This window comes from Aulonocara sp. 'chitande type north' Nkhata Bay, linkage group LG6, assembly GCF_057382095.1.
Source record: "Aulonocara sp. 'chitande type north' Nkhata Bay isolate Kocher_YH1m ecotype deep benthic linkage group LG6, A_spYH_male_GT1.1, whole genome shotgun sequence".
Lineage (NCBI taxonomy): Eukaryota > Metazoa > Chordata > Actinopteri > Cichliformes > Cichlidae > Aulonocara > Aulonocara sp. 'chitande type north' Nkhata Bay.
Genome location: NC_141349.1, coordinates 10,185,071 through 10,201,221, shown reverse-complemented (window position 1 = coordinate 10,201,221; position 16,151 = coordinate 10,185,071). Strand labels below are relative to the sequence as shown.

At 40.0% G+C, this 16,151-nt stretch overlaps 1 protein-coding gene and 1 pseudogene across 2 annotated transcripts; both read right to left on the bottom strand.

The window, feature by feature from the left end:
* Positions 1-751: 751 nt before the first annotated feature.
* Positions 752-1,795, bottom strand: LOC147327252 (ras-related C3 botulinum toxin substrate 2-like; annotated as a pseudogene).
* Positions 1,796-4,452: 2,657 nt separating this feature from the next.
* LOC147327251 (somatostatin receptor type 3-like) lies at positions 4,453-15,076 on the bottom strand. Of its 2 annotated transcripts, none has more exons than XM_086297496.1 (2): positions 14,984-15,076; positions 4,453-5,320 (listed from the first exon to the last, which is right to left on the bottom strand). In XM_086297496.1, the coding sequence occupies exon 2, from the start codon at positions 5,253-5,255 to the stop codon at positions 4,473-4,475; it is 783 nt and encodes a 260-aa protein (XP_086153622.1). In that variant the 5' UTR covers positions 5,256-5,320; positions 14,984-15,076; the 3' UTR covers positions 4,453-4,472. The 2 variants fall into 2 exon arrangements, with proteins under 2 accessions (XP_086153622.1, XP_086153623.1); XM_086297497.1 differs by lacking the exon at positions 14,984-15,076 and adding an exon at positions 12,600-12,702.
* Positions 15,077-16,151: the final 1,075 nt, after the last annotated feature.

Below are 16,151 nucleotides of genomic sequence, written 5' to 3'. Positions count from 1 at the left end.
GTTTTGTTTAAAGTTGTAGATATACATTAGAGACATGGCAGATTTGCATATATTCTTCAGGGTCTGCAGTCCTTTTCTCTTCTTCTGTGCTCCTGTGAGAATCTAAAACAAAGGTCACATAAATCATGGGGTTAAATTGATGCCTGTGGGACAAAATTACTCCAACAATATTCAGGACAAATTTATTTTTCCTCTGCAAAAAAATGAAATTGAGTACAAAGCATGTGAAACTTTTCTGTCTTGTGTTGTGTTCATTTATGTCTTTTCTTTTCTCTTTAATGTTTCTGTCCATTATATGTGCAAGAACAAACTTCTGAATCACCTCTTAGTGATAAGTGTCTACAGTTTCCTTTCTCGTTTGGCTCTGGATGAAGGCAGTCGCACTTTTCTCCTCTCCCTCTTCCTTCTCTTTCCTGCTTGGCTTCTCAATGTCCTTGTCTAGTCTCGTCTACTTTTCTACTTTTGCCCTGGATGACTCTCACGGTCTGTTACAACCTAAAAGAAGAATTATGGATTTGAACAACTGGTCCCTGAATGCAATTGACACACTCTTCTCAACGAGAAGCCTGGGCTTGCGTAAGTCCGAGTGTCCTAGAGGGACGTTCCCCTCTGGATACACAATGGACGGGTGGAGGAACTGGAGGGTCGTGTGCCTGGCGGGACTGTCAATCGAGGACATTGTAGACATCTACCTTTTCGGAACCATGATAACAGGGTTCTTGCTGTTCGGAGTTGCTGTTCAGGCTACAAAGTTCTCTAGCATCTTCATCTGCTAGTTTCATATCTTCACTGGTGAGGAGAGCTTCAAATCTTAAAGTGCTTTTCAAGCAAATAAAGTAAGAGTGACTGACCTATCTCCTTAGCCAGAGCTAGGCCCTGTGGATAGGTGATAGGCGCCAGCTTCTTGTCCTTCAGTTTCTCAATGGTATCCTTTTCATCCCTCAGATCCAGCTTAGTGCCAACCAGGATGATGGGCGTGGAGGGGCAGTGGTGACGGACCTCAGGGTACCACTGGCAGAATACAGAGTAAAGGAAAACTAAATAAGAGGCAAGAAAGGGGAACACGCAAAATCAAGGAACGTGTTAGAGGCAAAAAACAGAATCAAAGGTGGAGGGAGATGAAGCTCTGATGCCAGGTGTTACAGAAAGGTGGATGAAGGCATGAAAAACAAATGATATGCTGTAGCTATTAAAGATTAGAGAAATACATCATCCAACTTTCACCCACAGCATCAATCATTCATTCACATCAATTATTAGACCTGTTTAGGCTTTTTCTCCATTTTGTAATCCAAGTACCTATTTTTTTTCTCTATAATAAATTCCTGCTTTTGTTCCGTTTGTTCTTTTTTACATTTTGTTCCTCGGCAGCTGAGAGACAGGCCTCATAAAAAACAGCCAAAACTCACCTTAGCTCTGACGTTCTCATAGGATGCCGGGCTAACCAGGGAGAAGCAGATTAGGAAAACATCCTGGATGGAGAGACAAGGAGACAAAGAATTAGAATAGCTGCTGCAGTTTTAATTAGCTGACATGTTATATAAGTTCTGTCTGTGTAACTTTATGTCCATTAGTTACTGTGTGTGCCTGTGTGTGTATGTGTGATTCTGTACCGTCTGTGGCTAGGACAGTGGGCGGAGCCTGTCATAATCTTCCTGTCCAGCTGTATCCCAGAGGCCCAGGTTGACCGGCTTGCTGTCCACCATCACATTAGCTGAATATTTGTCGAATCTGTGGGGAGAGTAGAGAAGGTCAGCGATCAGCCAACAAGTCATAGGCAACCTTTCATTTCATTGGTTATTCATTCATTCAACAATCTTTCAATTCACTGATTGTTTAACCAGTGAAACTCCTGTAATGGAGAAAAAAACAGGACCATACTTGAAATACCACTGTTCACAAAAACATTAACCAACAACATTACTTTGGTTAGTTTGACACAAAAGCCATCCTAACCATGTCTAGTAAGAGAGAATAATACATAATAAGGCAGGGCTGCCCCCGTGTGGTCTCATAGTAGAATAACAGTTTAATTTCTCATTTTTAAAAACTTGAGAAATTTCATATTCATATTCAAATGTATTCAGGCTCAAATGAAACTGATAACACAAATGTTTGCAGACACAGATGTTTTTTTTACAGAAAGAAAGAGACTAGTGTACCAGATTAATCCTGTTTTATGGCCTGTCCGAGGTCTACCCCGCCCTTTGCCTAATGACAGCTGGGATGGGCTTCAGCCTACTTAATGACCCAGTAGTTAAAAAGATGGATGGATTTCCTGAAATAGAAAAGTCACTGAAATAACGTAAACTGTCAAACATAGAACAACTATGACAAACAGTCAACACTATCTGAGATCCTGCTGGTGGTTAGGGAGGATATACGTGATTCTGTTTGTTGTTTAAACATATTTATAGAGTTAAGAGTTCAGATTGCTGGAAGAACAACATTCACGCAGTCTGATTGCTGTTTTTCTCCCAAAATGTAGAAACACCTGCTAACCATGGCACACTCTGCTTTTCCATTAGGTCTGTGCAAATACTACTTAAGTACACTCATCCTCCTGTGCCATTAGTGATATTAACAGAGTGTAGTCCATTTACGTTGGGCTTCAGCATCTACGCACATGTTGGCAGATTTTCTGAGTAATGTAAGTTTAGGAGGACGTCACTGTGGAGAGGAGTGAGGTTCTTTTTTTTTAAACAAAAATAACCGAGACAGAGTTTTAGTGTGGAAGGAGCCATTATGTTCCCAAAGTTCATTTATGTTTCCCACAGATGCAGCAACATGATTCACAATGAGTCAACATGAGCAATGTTAATCATGACTGCAAAAAGATTAGCAACTGTGAAAGTGGAAGATGAAAAGTTATAACCTTGTTTACATATAAACAAGTTACAGTAACAGTGTATACACACACTCATGCAGATACCGATCAGGGATAACATTATGACCACAGGCCACAGGTCCCCCTTTTGATACCAAAACAGCCCTGAAGCATGGACTCCACTGGAGCCCTGAAGGTATGCTGTATCTGCAACAAGATTCTAGCAACAGATCCTTTAAGTTCTGGAAGTTGCGAGGTGGGGCCTCGGAGCTTCTCAACCTTAAACATGTTGTTGTACTCTTTAAACCAGTCCTGAAACATGTTTGCGTTGCTGAAAGAGGGCACAGCTTTAGAGGCCATGTATTTCTGTTGCTCCGTGGTTCAGTTCTGATGCTCATGTGCCCATTTTTGGTGCTTTCATGAATGTACAGAGGTCAGCACGGGCACCCTGACTGGTCTGCAGCTATGCAGCCTCATGCGCTGCACATGACCCTGTTGCTGGTTCACCACTGCTCCTTCCTTGGACCACTTTTGATAGATACTACTGCAAGCCGGGAACCCCCCACAAGAGCTGCAGTTTGGAGATGATCCAGCCATCACAATATTAATATTATTAATATTGCAGACTCACTCAAATCCCTGTGCTCGCCCATTTTTCTGCTTCTAACTCATAAACTTTGACTACAAAATGTTCAGTTGCTCTGTAATATATCCCACCCACTAACAGGTGCCCCGATAAAGAAATAATCAGTGTTATTCACTTCACCTATCAGTGATCATAATATTAAGCCTCATTGGTGTATACTGTTAAAATTAGATACTCATGTTAAACATGGCCCAAATTTGTAAACCTTGTGGCCAATGCATGTGCAAGTAATCGCTGTGCACAGTGAGGTTTAGGACAGTGTTTACTGCTTGTTTATCTGTGTAATATGTGGGGACATCGTTAATATGGTCATCTCATGCTCACAGCTCTGGCTGTGAACACAGCCACCGCCTGCTCTTTCAACCTGTTTATAATGAACAGAAGAAAGCTGGCTTAAAGTGAGGGTGGCTGTTATAACCCTAGCAGGCTCCCACAGGTTCAGCTGCCGCCCATTTCTCCTGAGGAGCCAGTGTATAGCTGGATACAAGCTTGTGAAGAGCTCCTCGGTGTACGCCAGTGTCAGTACTGTGGTGACCTTAGGTGTTTGTTTCCAAGCCTGCAGAGGCTTGTGTAGTGATGTGCTTTGACGTATTTGACGATGAGTTTAGCGCTGTGTTTGAGCTAGTAGTGAGCAGCCAGTGCCCTATGTGAGAGTGAAGTTTTTCTTTGATTACCCATTTCTTGTCTTTTCAGCAGATTCTAGTCTGTTGACATCCTTTGTTGGAGTGATATAACAGTATAGTTGACTCGTTATCTGTCCCCTGAGCTTATCATTGTTAATCCCCTCATCCCCTAGCCCTTTCCTGAGGGTGTAAGAGTGGCCTTAAAGGAAATGGCTTTTTTTAGACAGTGGATGAACAGTTAAATGTCAATCATAAAATGTCAATCAAGTACATCAACATTAGTTGACTGAAGCCACAATACTCTTAAAACAGTTTGCAGCCTCATACTTCCTCCTTTATCTTAAAAACTCAAATTATTTCAGTGTTACTCTAAAAGTCATACCTTGATGACGATCAGCAGGTAGCACAAGCAGATGACCAGCAGGGGGCAGAAGAATCCAACAGTGCACGTGTAGACAATAAACGATGTCTTCCACACTTCTGCTGGTTCAGGCCACACGATGCTGCAGTTCCCATCATCCTTCAGCACATCCGCGAACACCACTACCGGCAGCACCACCACAAAGGACCCCGCCCAAACGGTGCCACTGATAGCCTTAGCCACATGGGGGCGCCGCCACCAAGAAGAGCGGATGGGATGCACCACAGCCAGGTATCGGTCCACTGACATCACAGTTAGACAAAAGATGCTGGTAAACTGGTTGATGGCATCCACTGTCATAACCACTCGGCACATCAGAGAGCCGAAAGGCCACGAGAGCAAAGCGTTCTGTACCGCCAAGAAGGGTAGGCCCAGCATGAAAAGCTCATCTGCAATGGCTAGATTGAGGATGTAGATGTTTGTGACTGACTCGTGTTTTGTGTAGTTGACGACAACATGGATGACCAGAGTGTTTCCCACCAAGCCAACGACACAAACGATGCCATAAATGAGTGGGATGAAGATTCCAGCCAAGCCAGGGAGGGATCCTGGTTTACTTTTGGTGCAATTTTGACAGGAGCTGTTAAGGAGAAACGAAGTGTCATCTTGGTTGAAGCTGTGAAGCGGTTCGGAGGGAGTAGAAAGGAGCAGGAAATGAGAGTAGGAGGGGGCAGAGGTGTTGCTCCAGGTAGCTGTAGGGACTTCCTGAGGCAGCAAAGCAAACTGGATGAGCTCCATCGAGGCGTTAACGACTATCAGGCAACAGTTGTTGGTAAGCTCACATCAGTAGAAGATCAGCAGCCCTACAGAAAGCAAAGTTAATTAATTTAGCACACTTCATGTGGACATGAAATATAAAGCAATTAATGCATTAAAGGTGTATTCTAACATTTCGGAGATGTCCAGTTAATCAACTCTTCCAACAAATCAGCCGTGTTGGTTGTTCGTCCACTGAAATGTGTCTGTAAAGCTATAAAGTTTCTTCTGGGACCTTTTCTGAGTTCTGTTTTCAGTTTCTGTTCGAGCAGATCTGTTGTTGGAGAAAATGCTTCATCCTTTGTAGCATCCTTTACATCAGGGGTCCCCAATCCCAGTCCACGAGGGCCGGTGTCCCTGCAGGTTTTAGATGTGTCCTTGATCCATCACAGCTGATTTAAATGGATAAATTACCTTCTTAACATGTCCTGAAGTTCTCCAGAGGCCTGGTAATGAACTAATCATGTGATTCAGGTGTGTTGACCCAGAGTGAGATCTAAAACCTGCAGGGACACCGGCCCCCGTGGACTGGGATTGGGGAACCCTGCTTTACATGGTGGAATAGACACAGCACACAGTTTGCATGCAATTATACACACTGCAGCAAACTTGTTGCTTAACTTTAAAATATAAATATAGTACATAATAATAGTTTTTGTCAAAGTATAGAATTTATGTAAAACCCTTAGGAGTAAGAAAGGTGCTCGGTGTTATTTAGCACCTGGATTATCATTAATGTAACGTTAATCCAGGTCCATGAAACTTCAACTAAACTGCATTATAATTATGTTTTAGAGTTTTAGAGGAAACATCTAGGCTGACTGTGTAAAGGTAACAGATTTCCCATCACGTCTTAGATTGTTCTTTGCTAGTATGGACTTTGAATTATTATTGGATAGACAGCAACTTGGGAAGTCTTGTTACCTTGAGGTTGCCTGGAGACAGCCGGCACTCAAGTGCTGTATTGTTCTTGGTTTCAAGTGGGCAGGAGACTTTTGCTGCATGTTTAGTGTTTATGTCTTCTCTGTAAAACTCACAAGTGACATTTTTTTGCATCTAGACAACAATACTATATAACTAGCTAATGTGAGCTTTAGGGGTATTTAAATGTTTTAACAGGCTTCTGTCAAAAATAGACGTGCAAGCACTATTACATTTTTCATCTGACTATTGGCAAGAGAATGAGTGAGCCAGTTTAATAAAATATAAAACTGTGTCTCTAAAAGATATGTAGCAAAGAAAGATAAAACATAGAAAACAATGGCATACACAGCAGTAAGAGAGAATGAACAGGCAACAACATGTATTGACAAAGACACACTTTTCTATGTACACATAACGTTGACTGCTGCTGATGTTGGACAACACCTAAAAGTTTCAAAAGTTTGGCCATATCTGCCCAGTGGCTTGATGAATACTAAGCTATTAATAAACATAACAACCTTCCTTCCGTCACAACAAAGCAAGCGAGCACCAGAACACAGACGTAAGGTATTTAGTTTTATTAGTACGAGACTTGTTTATGAAGCCATCCCAGCTTCTTAATCACCACTGTTCCACACACAGGCACACCCTCATCCCTCACAGCGATGGTTAATAATTGGTGGAACAAAATGCACTGACCTATGGGGGAAAAATAGCAGAGGCATATCTTCTGCGACCTCAACTGAGTAAAGTACATTAATGCAGATGTGAAGATGAGCGGAAGAGCGGGGAAGGTAAGGTGAATTATATACACCACTAAAGAATCCCCCAGAGACAGTTACTTTAGATTAAAATAAGTACAAATATTGGCAGCACACAGGAAATGTACACACTTTGAAGCATGACTGAATTCTCTTTCAGTGTTTGGAGATTTTTTTTGCTTTGCTTTAATTACATTTCATTCATTACAACCTAAAGGGCACCAGTACCACCAGTGGAGAATAAGACCACAGTGTTCACTGGTCAAACACGTGATCAAATCATGGTGAATGTCAATCCTTATGTACAGTTTTTAGACCAAACCTAAGAGCCATCCATAGGTCATGACCTCAATTACTAAATGTGAATGCCAGAGGATGGTATATGCCGTGGATCTCAACTGCTTAATGCTGCTACTGCTTTTATGAAGCAACAGGGTAAAGACAAGAAGTCGATAAATATAGAAATATTAACTTGTACCTAATATCGAATTACACTTATACTTGGGGTTATTTAGGCTTTTAAAACCTCATGTTTAAATCAGAAATTATTCAAATGAAAGAAGGCTAAGATGGATTTTTTTATAATGTGTGCACATTGTGTAAGGAGTCTTTAGTGAAGAGATGCTATTGTGACATCATCATATAAGGGAGTAGTGATATATTGAGCTGTACTGGAAAAATCCCCTGGAGGGAGTCTAGACGGTGGTGATAGCAGCGCAGGGGTGAAGGATGATGCTGGAGATCTGGATGGATGTGATGTGGAGCATGACAAATGGTGAGATTAATGGATGGACCTGAGGACAGAGGTCCTGATTAAAAGTGAGGATGAATGGGGTGGAAGAGTTTTCCATCAATCTGACAAGGAAATGACCACAGAGAGCAGCAGAGGCTTAGACATTTTTTAAATGACCACAGTGCAAAAAATTGGATAAGAGACAGAAACTATGATAAACACAGAGAGGAACATCATCAGTCAGTCGCCTTTATAAACTAGGTGCTGTGTGAGAGGGAACATGAATGGGTGGTATAAACGTGAGACAGTCTTCTTGACTAACCTTTGACAGGCTTCGTATCACAAACAGTGCTGTGATTGTGAATATGGAGTTGTACAACGTTCAGGTGTCACACTGTACAAAGACACGGAGCTAAAATGGTTCAACAGATTAAATCGAGGCACCAATTATTTCTCTGGCCTCAGTCATTGATTTTTTTTCCAGTCAGCGAACTTGAGTGACGTATAAAGTCTCAATAAGTCCTTTTCAATAAAGCGTATCAGGAGTACACAAAAGAAAAGAATGTTGTAATGCAGTAAAAGTGGTTCAGCAAAATATTAAAAATCAGCTGAGGCACAAGAGCCAGTGTTCACTCTTAAATCCTGTCTCCATAAATAAAAAAATATAAAAAAAATTATCGTTCTGGTTTTTATGGTTCCAAAATTTATTAAAAAAACAGTTTTGGATAGATAATGAACAAATAGTAGGAAACCAAAACCTTTCTGTGGTTACACATTGTGACTATTTGGAGTGCATTCTCTTTGTAATCCAACCTTGTGGCTAGTATGTGCATCATTTATTAAGCTTAAAAAAATCCACAATTACCTTTAAGTTCTGTCCTTGTCTCTCTATGCTCCCTTTTCCTCCTTCTCTTTCCTCTCATTCAGCAGCCAGTCACAGCACAAGGCTGCCCCTTCCTGAGCCTGGTACTGCCACATGTTGCCTCTTATTAAAATGAGTTCTTCCTCCCCTCTGTTGCCATGTGGTTGCTCACAGTGAATTGCTGGGTTTTTCTCTATGATATTGTAGGATCTTTGTCTTGTGATAGAAAGCGCCTTGAGGCAACTGTGGCTGTGAATTGGCACTATAATAATAAAATGGAATTGAACATATAAAAACTATAGTAATGCAATTCACATCCATGGTTAGTGAAGACAAATGATTTTCTAACATATCACAGGCTTCACATCACTGTCATAACGAGAATATCTGTTAATTAATATATAAAAGGGGAAATAAGAAGTTTAATGGTTCCATAACACAAACAGGAGTGGTTGCAGGTATCTTTTGTTTTTTTTACTCACACCATACATTAGATAGTCACTGAATGTCCCACTGAGATGTGAACAGTCAGCAAGGCTAACCTAATCACACACACACTCCCCTACACTCTCCTCATTTTGCCTTTGCTATTGCCTCCCACCCTAATCTCTGATAAACACAATAAGAGCAGACTGACAATTTTTCTTCCTGAAGTGCATCACTTCTCTTGTCTGCCATTGCACGAGCAGCTCTGTGAAAACCCTCCCGGGAGGTGTTGCTATGGTAACATAAGGTCAAGACAAGGCTTAAAGGTCCCTGCATGGAGCAAATTGACGAGATAAGTGAGAGTCTGAATGACTGCTGATTGAAGAGTCCTTGCATTTACATTCAAATACAAAGAGTATTGTGTGTGAGAGGCCAGGTGTGTGACAAATGCATTTGTGCATGTGTGTACACAAAACCTGCCCTCTGTGCATCTGCAGAGTGAAGATAATATAGTCTTAGAGATCTCAGGGTAAATTTATGTTAACTGGTTGTTATTGAAAGTCTGATGCTAGCTGAAGTGATGATTACAATTCTAAATGTTCACTTGTTTGCTATACATATCTATATTTATGTGCCATTTGTGGCATAGAATGGAATATGTATAGTTTTCAAAGCAAATCTTAAAATAATAGGTTCAACACAAAATATGATTGAGCTGCTGCTTTGGCAAATTTTGCATAGTCTGTTCTCTCCTAATGCAGACATCCGGAGAAACAGAAGCTAGAAAGTTTGTTAAAAATAGGAAGGTACTTACTTTTTTATTATTTCACATCTCAAGGATTACTCTATCATTCTGGCAAACAAGGTTATCCAGTCATATGGCTTACTAATTCAGTGTTCTGGTTCACTTTCCCCACTTTTTAGCTCATTTTGTGGCTGCAGCAGGGAAAAGCAAATGCCAAGCATACAAATTTGAATATCAAACACATTTGGAAAAGACTCAAGACTGGATCGAGAGCGTGAAACGGTAATCTTCTGTGGTTTCGTAACCTTATCATTCTGTGCAAGCAGGAAAAAACTTAAATGACGTTGAAGCTGTGCTGAAAAAAATAAATATAGAAAAAAATCTCATGTGTAACTGAAATATGTATTTTGCCTGATCATTAAACTTTAATGGTAACTTACTGGTTGTCATTTACAGTAATTTAACTATTAATAATAAGTGAATGCCATATGCCACATATGAGACTGAATAAAAAATATAATATATATTAATTTTACAAAGTGACACAATGAAAAAGAATAAAAAATTTAATTTAAAACCTTGATTTGCAGTTTTTTTTTTTAAATTAATAAATTGAATGTAAATATATTTAAAAAACTGAAAAAAGTCTAGAAAAAAACTCTGTTTAAGTGAGACAGCACAGGGTTTACAAATGAACTGGTGAAATTGTACCTATTTGCTGAGGCAGTACAATGAGAGGCCTGGTTGGTGGTTCGATCCCTGGCTCATGTATCCTTGGGCAAGATACTAACCCCAGGTTGCTCTCGATGCATCCATCGGAGTATGAATGTGTGTGAATGTCGATAGAAAGCACTCAGTTTAGAGACAGTGCTTGTGAGATTGGGTGATTGTGGCATGTTGTATAGAGCGCTTTGAGTACTCCGGGAGAGTAGAAAAGCGAAAGCTATGTAAGAATCAGTCCATTTGTACAGTATAATTTGAGGCAACAGCAGCAGTTCATAACCTACCGAAATTATGCAACGCTTTCAAACTGTCGGTGGTCTAAGCAGCAGTCCTTTCTATCCACTTGTTCACTACACACTTTAACGACATTACAGTTCAATGTGTTTTTTCTTAATCTCATCAGTCCTATGTTTTCCTGTGCTTGCTTGAACACCTTTAGGCTTTCACGTCAGAGACTTTCTCACTGCTCTAATTCAACTCTGACTAAACTCAATGCTGCAAACTCAGTTTGTGATTACCAACACATGCATGTCACTTTGTTCCTCATGAATCAGTAGAAAATAAAATCCACTTTCACTGAAGCCTCAGTGTATTTCAGCATAGGCTTTACAGTTAGCCTTTGAATTAGCTGAAGCCAAGATGTCATCTTGAGATTTTCAGAGCCTTTTCCAGAGGAAAGACTATTATACTGAGTCATGCACCACCTCAGCAGTTATTGTCCCTCGATGGAATTCACTGAAGGTGTGTGTACTCATAACTGGATGCCACGGCTGACACTGCAGGACAACACACTTCTCTACTCCCATATCGATCATTCCAGCTGTTCATCCACAACATCACTGAATCCCAAATTCAGTTATTTCCATAATGATGCTTGCTCATAACTGCAAAGCGACACTAGCAGTATTGTACTTAGAGATTATCTGGTGAAGCGACAATTGCTTGGCACATAATAAGCCTGGATACTATTGTTATGGTTTCTGCTAATGAAAATAGCTTGCACCTGCTGTGAGCTTCAGCTGTTGTGTCTTTCAAAGGAACAAGCTGAAAACTTTAAAAAAGCCACATTCATGCTGACAGCGGTTTGGTGCACGATGCTTTAATAAACACTTTTAACATCAGTTTCCATGTTTTTTTTTTAATGTTTTTGTTTTTTTCCTATCACCATTACGTGTTGTACAACCATCAATTTGGCTTTAACCTCTCATATTTCTGGTGTGATTAACCTCTCTTAAAGACAAAAGAGAGCATAAGAGATGGAAAAGAGATGTCCTTGAATAAAATTCAATAGTTGAATTATTGGAAAGCATTTATACAAACATTAATGGTGACTCTCTTTATAAGAGGCCTGGTGATGATTACATGGTTGATACTGGTGGTAAATACATGTTTCCTCCTCACTGAAAACTCTGTTGACGCCTGCGTAATACCTCGTAATTGTTCAATCCACAGCTTGGAACAAACAACCTCCTGATGCAATCTAGAGGCCACAAGGTACCCATTAACACAGACGCCTGTCTGGCAACTGTTTCGTTGGGGAAGTGAATGCCTGCTGATTGCCCAAAGGGCCGCTCATTATTGTTACATTCACTAAGTGCATTTTAGGGCATTTCTATTGTTTCTTTTAATGTCAGTCTGGTCTTTTCTTTTTTTTGCCACCCTTATTCCTAGCATATAAAAAATAGGACAGGAAAAAGCAAAGACTGTTGGTGGTGTGGCCACCAGGCTGCAGAGGGTATCTCATAAAGGGTCATGGGAAATGGGGAAGAGTAACCATCACTCACTGCACAAAATAGATTTCAAAGCCTTACTTATCATGCTGTCATTAAGAAGGTGCCAAGGAATTGCAGCATAAACTATATACATTTATGTGCATCTGTCCATTTATTTCATATGGTTTATAATATTAGTTATAATTGTGGATACAACTGATCATCACACGACGATGATGCTGCACAAAATCATCACTTGAATTCCTTGCTGCGACGCTTTGAGCTTGGACATGAACACACCTAAGTATATGTACACTTCGTGTAGACAAAACATTTAGAGACTGGAGCTTGAAACACACTCCTGCATCTGTGAATTTGCATTATATGCCTATAAAATACAACAATAATGTTAATGACACACACATTTAAAAAAAGCTTACCAAAGTCAGTACATTCTAGGTTGGCAGCAGTCTCCAGGGTTAGGGTCGCTAAAGCTGCTAGCAAATGCTAGGTAACGCCTCAGCTAGTTAAAAATCACTGAACATGTTTGTGCTCTTTTGGACCATTTTAACGAGTTTATCTGGCAAATTATATGTCTTCTGTCACAAAAAGGTCTGTGACTTAAATTGTAATACTGTATGAATATGCTTCAGTCTATGTATGCAAGTTGCTAATCAAGATAAACCACATTAGCTGCTAACTAGCTGCTAGCACTACAGCCTCTCATCCAAATATGGCCATTGTTTACTTCCAAAGAAAAACAATGGTGACAGCCAAAATGCCAAACTTGAAGCTTCAAAGCAGTAGTCCACAAAAGAGTATGTGCTCTTGTTGTGATTGGGTCCAAATTTTATATAGAGTGTTTGACTTTAGGTAACATTTAAATAGTGATAATATTATCAGTGTGAAATATTGTACTTTTTGTTTACTAAATTTAGCCTATTCAATATCTACAGTTACTAAAAATAGCCCCATCTTTGCAAGATAGACCAGTAAACATTTGTGAGTTACTTTAGCCCAAAGTACAAAGATCCTAAGCTTGTATTTTCACAAAAACACATATGCTTTCAGCAAGGCAAATATTTGGACTATAAATATTCATTTGTGATATTTCTTTGGGGAAAATAGTGGGTTTATGATGTGTGTACACTTACATGTAATACACAGTAATGTTCTTTTTTTTTTTTAAAGCAATTTCACTCGAAGCAGGAGAGCATAGATTGAGCAGAGATACACCATCAGCTAATTGGCTATCCATTAGTCCTACTCCCTCAGGGAATCTACTTCCTCTGTTGCGGTTTAATTAACAGATTTGGACTGGATCCAGTCACCTCCACACCGCTGCCCGCCTCCACACTTTTTATTACAAAGCTGACAAGTGCTCACAGATTGCACAGAGTGTGATCAATAATCTTACAAGCATGTCATGTGGATCAAAGATCTGCAAATGCAAACATGGTCACAGAATGGTTTTGGTTGTATTTTAGTTTTTCTGAACGACACATATGGAAGGACTTATCTATGGATAGATAAACACGCAGGGAGGTGTTCGTGTGCACACATGAGTCATTTGGCCCTAAGGCAGTGACTGAAGTTAAAAAACACAGGAGACTCTGCAGCACCCACAGTGTCACACTGCTTGTGGAGGGTAGATTTTTGGGAAGGTATACAGGAATTTGTGGGGGGTGCATTAATGCTTACATGCATTGCCACAGTTCTGCTAAAACCAATATCAGCAACACTTTTATCCTCTTCCTACACAGCGTGCAGGACACATGCAGTTTATGAAAAAAAAACGTACCACAGGTGAACAGACGAGAATGAAAAGCTTTAAAAGCTAAAGAGTGGTGACCAATTAAATTAAAAGCTCTGTTTCCTCGGACAGTGAAAGAAAGAGAAAACAAAGGGTCACGTAGAGGTTAATTATTTTTTTTACCTGTTTCACAGCAGTCCATTAATTCAAGCAGCAGGGCTTCAATAACAGTGTTCTAAACCTTATCAGTGATAGTGGAGCAGATTTCATATTCCTTCCTCTTCTTTCCTCTTTCTTTTATTTCCTCTCTACCCTGTTGTTGTTTTCCCCTCATCTCTTCTTCTATCTCCTACACTGCATGTCACCCTTCTTCATCTCACTTGGTTTCTCCTCATCTCTTCTCTCGTGACTCCTATTCCTCTTAATTCTGCATTTTTTGTTTTTAGTTTGAGTTCAATTTCTATTCCAGTCCCCTTTTTGTATGTGTGACCCTTTAGAGCAAATCAAGGCCTCCACTTCCACCTGTATCGTTTTTAAAAGCCACATACACAAAAATCCTCATTTTTACAGTAATTCCAGGAGTTCTGTATCAGCAGCAGACAGATGAGCACCGTGACTGATAATGTTTTTGGCTTGCTGCACCTCCAGAGACACGGCGCGAAATGTATCTCACATTAATAAAGAGTATTAGAGATTAAAATAAATCCCACCAATACACAGCAACAACTAGGACAAAACAGAAAGACACGAGCAACACACAAAGCACAGACTGCTGAAGTGAACCTAAACACGACACCAGCCACCTTCACCTGATGTATTTACATGTAAGCACGAGTTTATGGCTGTGTGCTGTCCGCTATCACAGGTGAATTCTGCAAATAAAAATGTATCCAGCTGACGGCAATGGCTGCTTTTGCTTGGACGAGCCATCAAGTTTATGTTACTAAGTAAGACAAACTTAACGACGCTTCATTTTCACAGGCTTGTGTTAGCGGCAGTGTGGATTAAAAAGGCTGTCCTGCACACTCTAAACAGAGACTAAAGACATGACGAAGGGAAAAAAATACTTACAACTATCCGCTCACTGTGTTTCACCGGTCTGCACTTCAGCTGAGAACAGACTCACTCGGAGCCGTGAACAGCGGAGACTGTCTCAGAGCTCTGAGAGCTGAGGGGGTTTGTAAGAACAGCCTCCACCTACAATACCCACGCGCGCACACACGCGCACGTGTTTCTTTTTTTTTCTTTCCTTCTGTTTTTTGTTGGAATTTCGAGGACCCTGCAGACACGACGTATTAGCAACTCTCTTAACCAATAGAAACCACAACCCTAGTTCTAGAAACAGTTTTAGATGTTTTATATATACATTATATTATAATGGTTATGCTCGGCTTAATCACATCCTGTATTATCCTCTCTCGTAGCTGAGCGCAAATGTTGTGGAAATCTGAAATAAATCAGGTTTTCTCTGCGACTTTAATTTGACTTTGCATTGGTTCAAATTACCAGCAGGTCCATGTGCTTTTTTACAAAGCACCTCCAATATTTACACATCACTGCCACGATCACACAATACGGTCAGAACGCTGTGTGCGAAAGATAACTGATGCATGAGCGTGTGGTATACCTGAAAGATTATTCTTTGCCCTCATAACACAAAACAATACTTTAATTCAACTGAAATAAATAAAATCTGTTTATTTATTCAAATTATTAGGAAGATATGCTCATAATAAATTGAATACATACCAATCAAGTACATTTCTTTTGGCCAGATTCCATTAAACTTTTTTCATGGACTTAAAAAAACAAAGACACAGAAAGTTGACATGTAATTAAATTAAAATCAGCATTTTGAGCATAAATATTTTCTGAGTGCATGAAGACAGAATGACAAAACATGGAGCCTTTCACTGAGTCAGGTCAGCTTCACACAGTCTTAAAATTTCCCATTACACTAATCAGTTGTTAATACCTTTGCGGGGAGTGCACAAATGAACAAACAGCTAAGCACCTGAATCTCTGGAGCCATTACTCATAGCAGCAGCTTTGGAAAACCATCACTTTATGCTTTTTAAACAAGTGCCATTAACATAGGTTCATTTTTTACTTTTTGTGCACTTAAATTTGAGTCCTCAAGACAAATTGGCGGTAAGAAGTACTGTATAACAAAGTACAGGGATAGTGCAATCACAGTGTCACATATTTTACACAAAGCAATTTTAAAATGCTGTGTTTG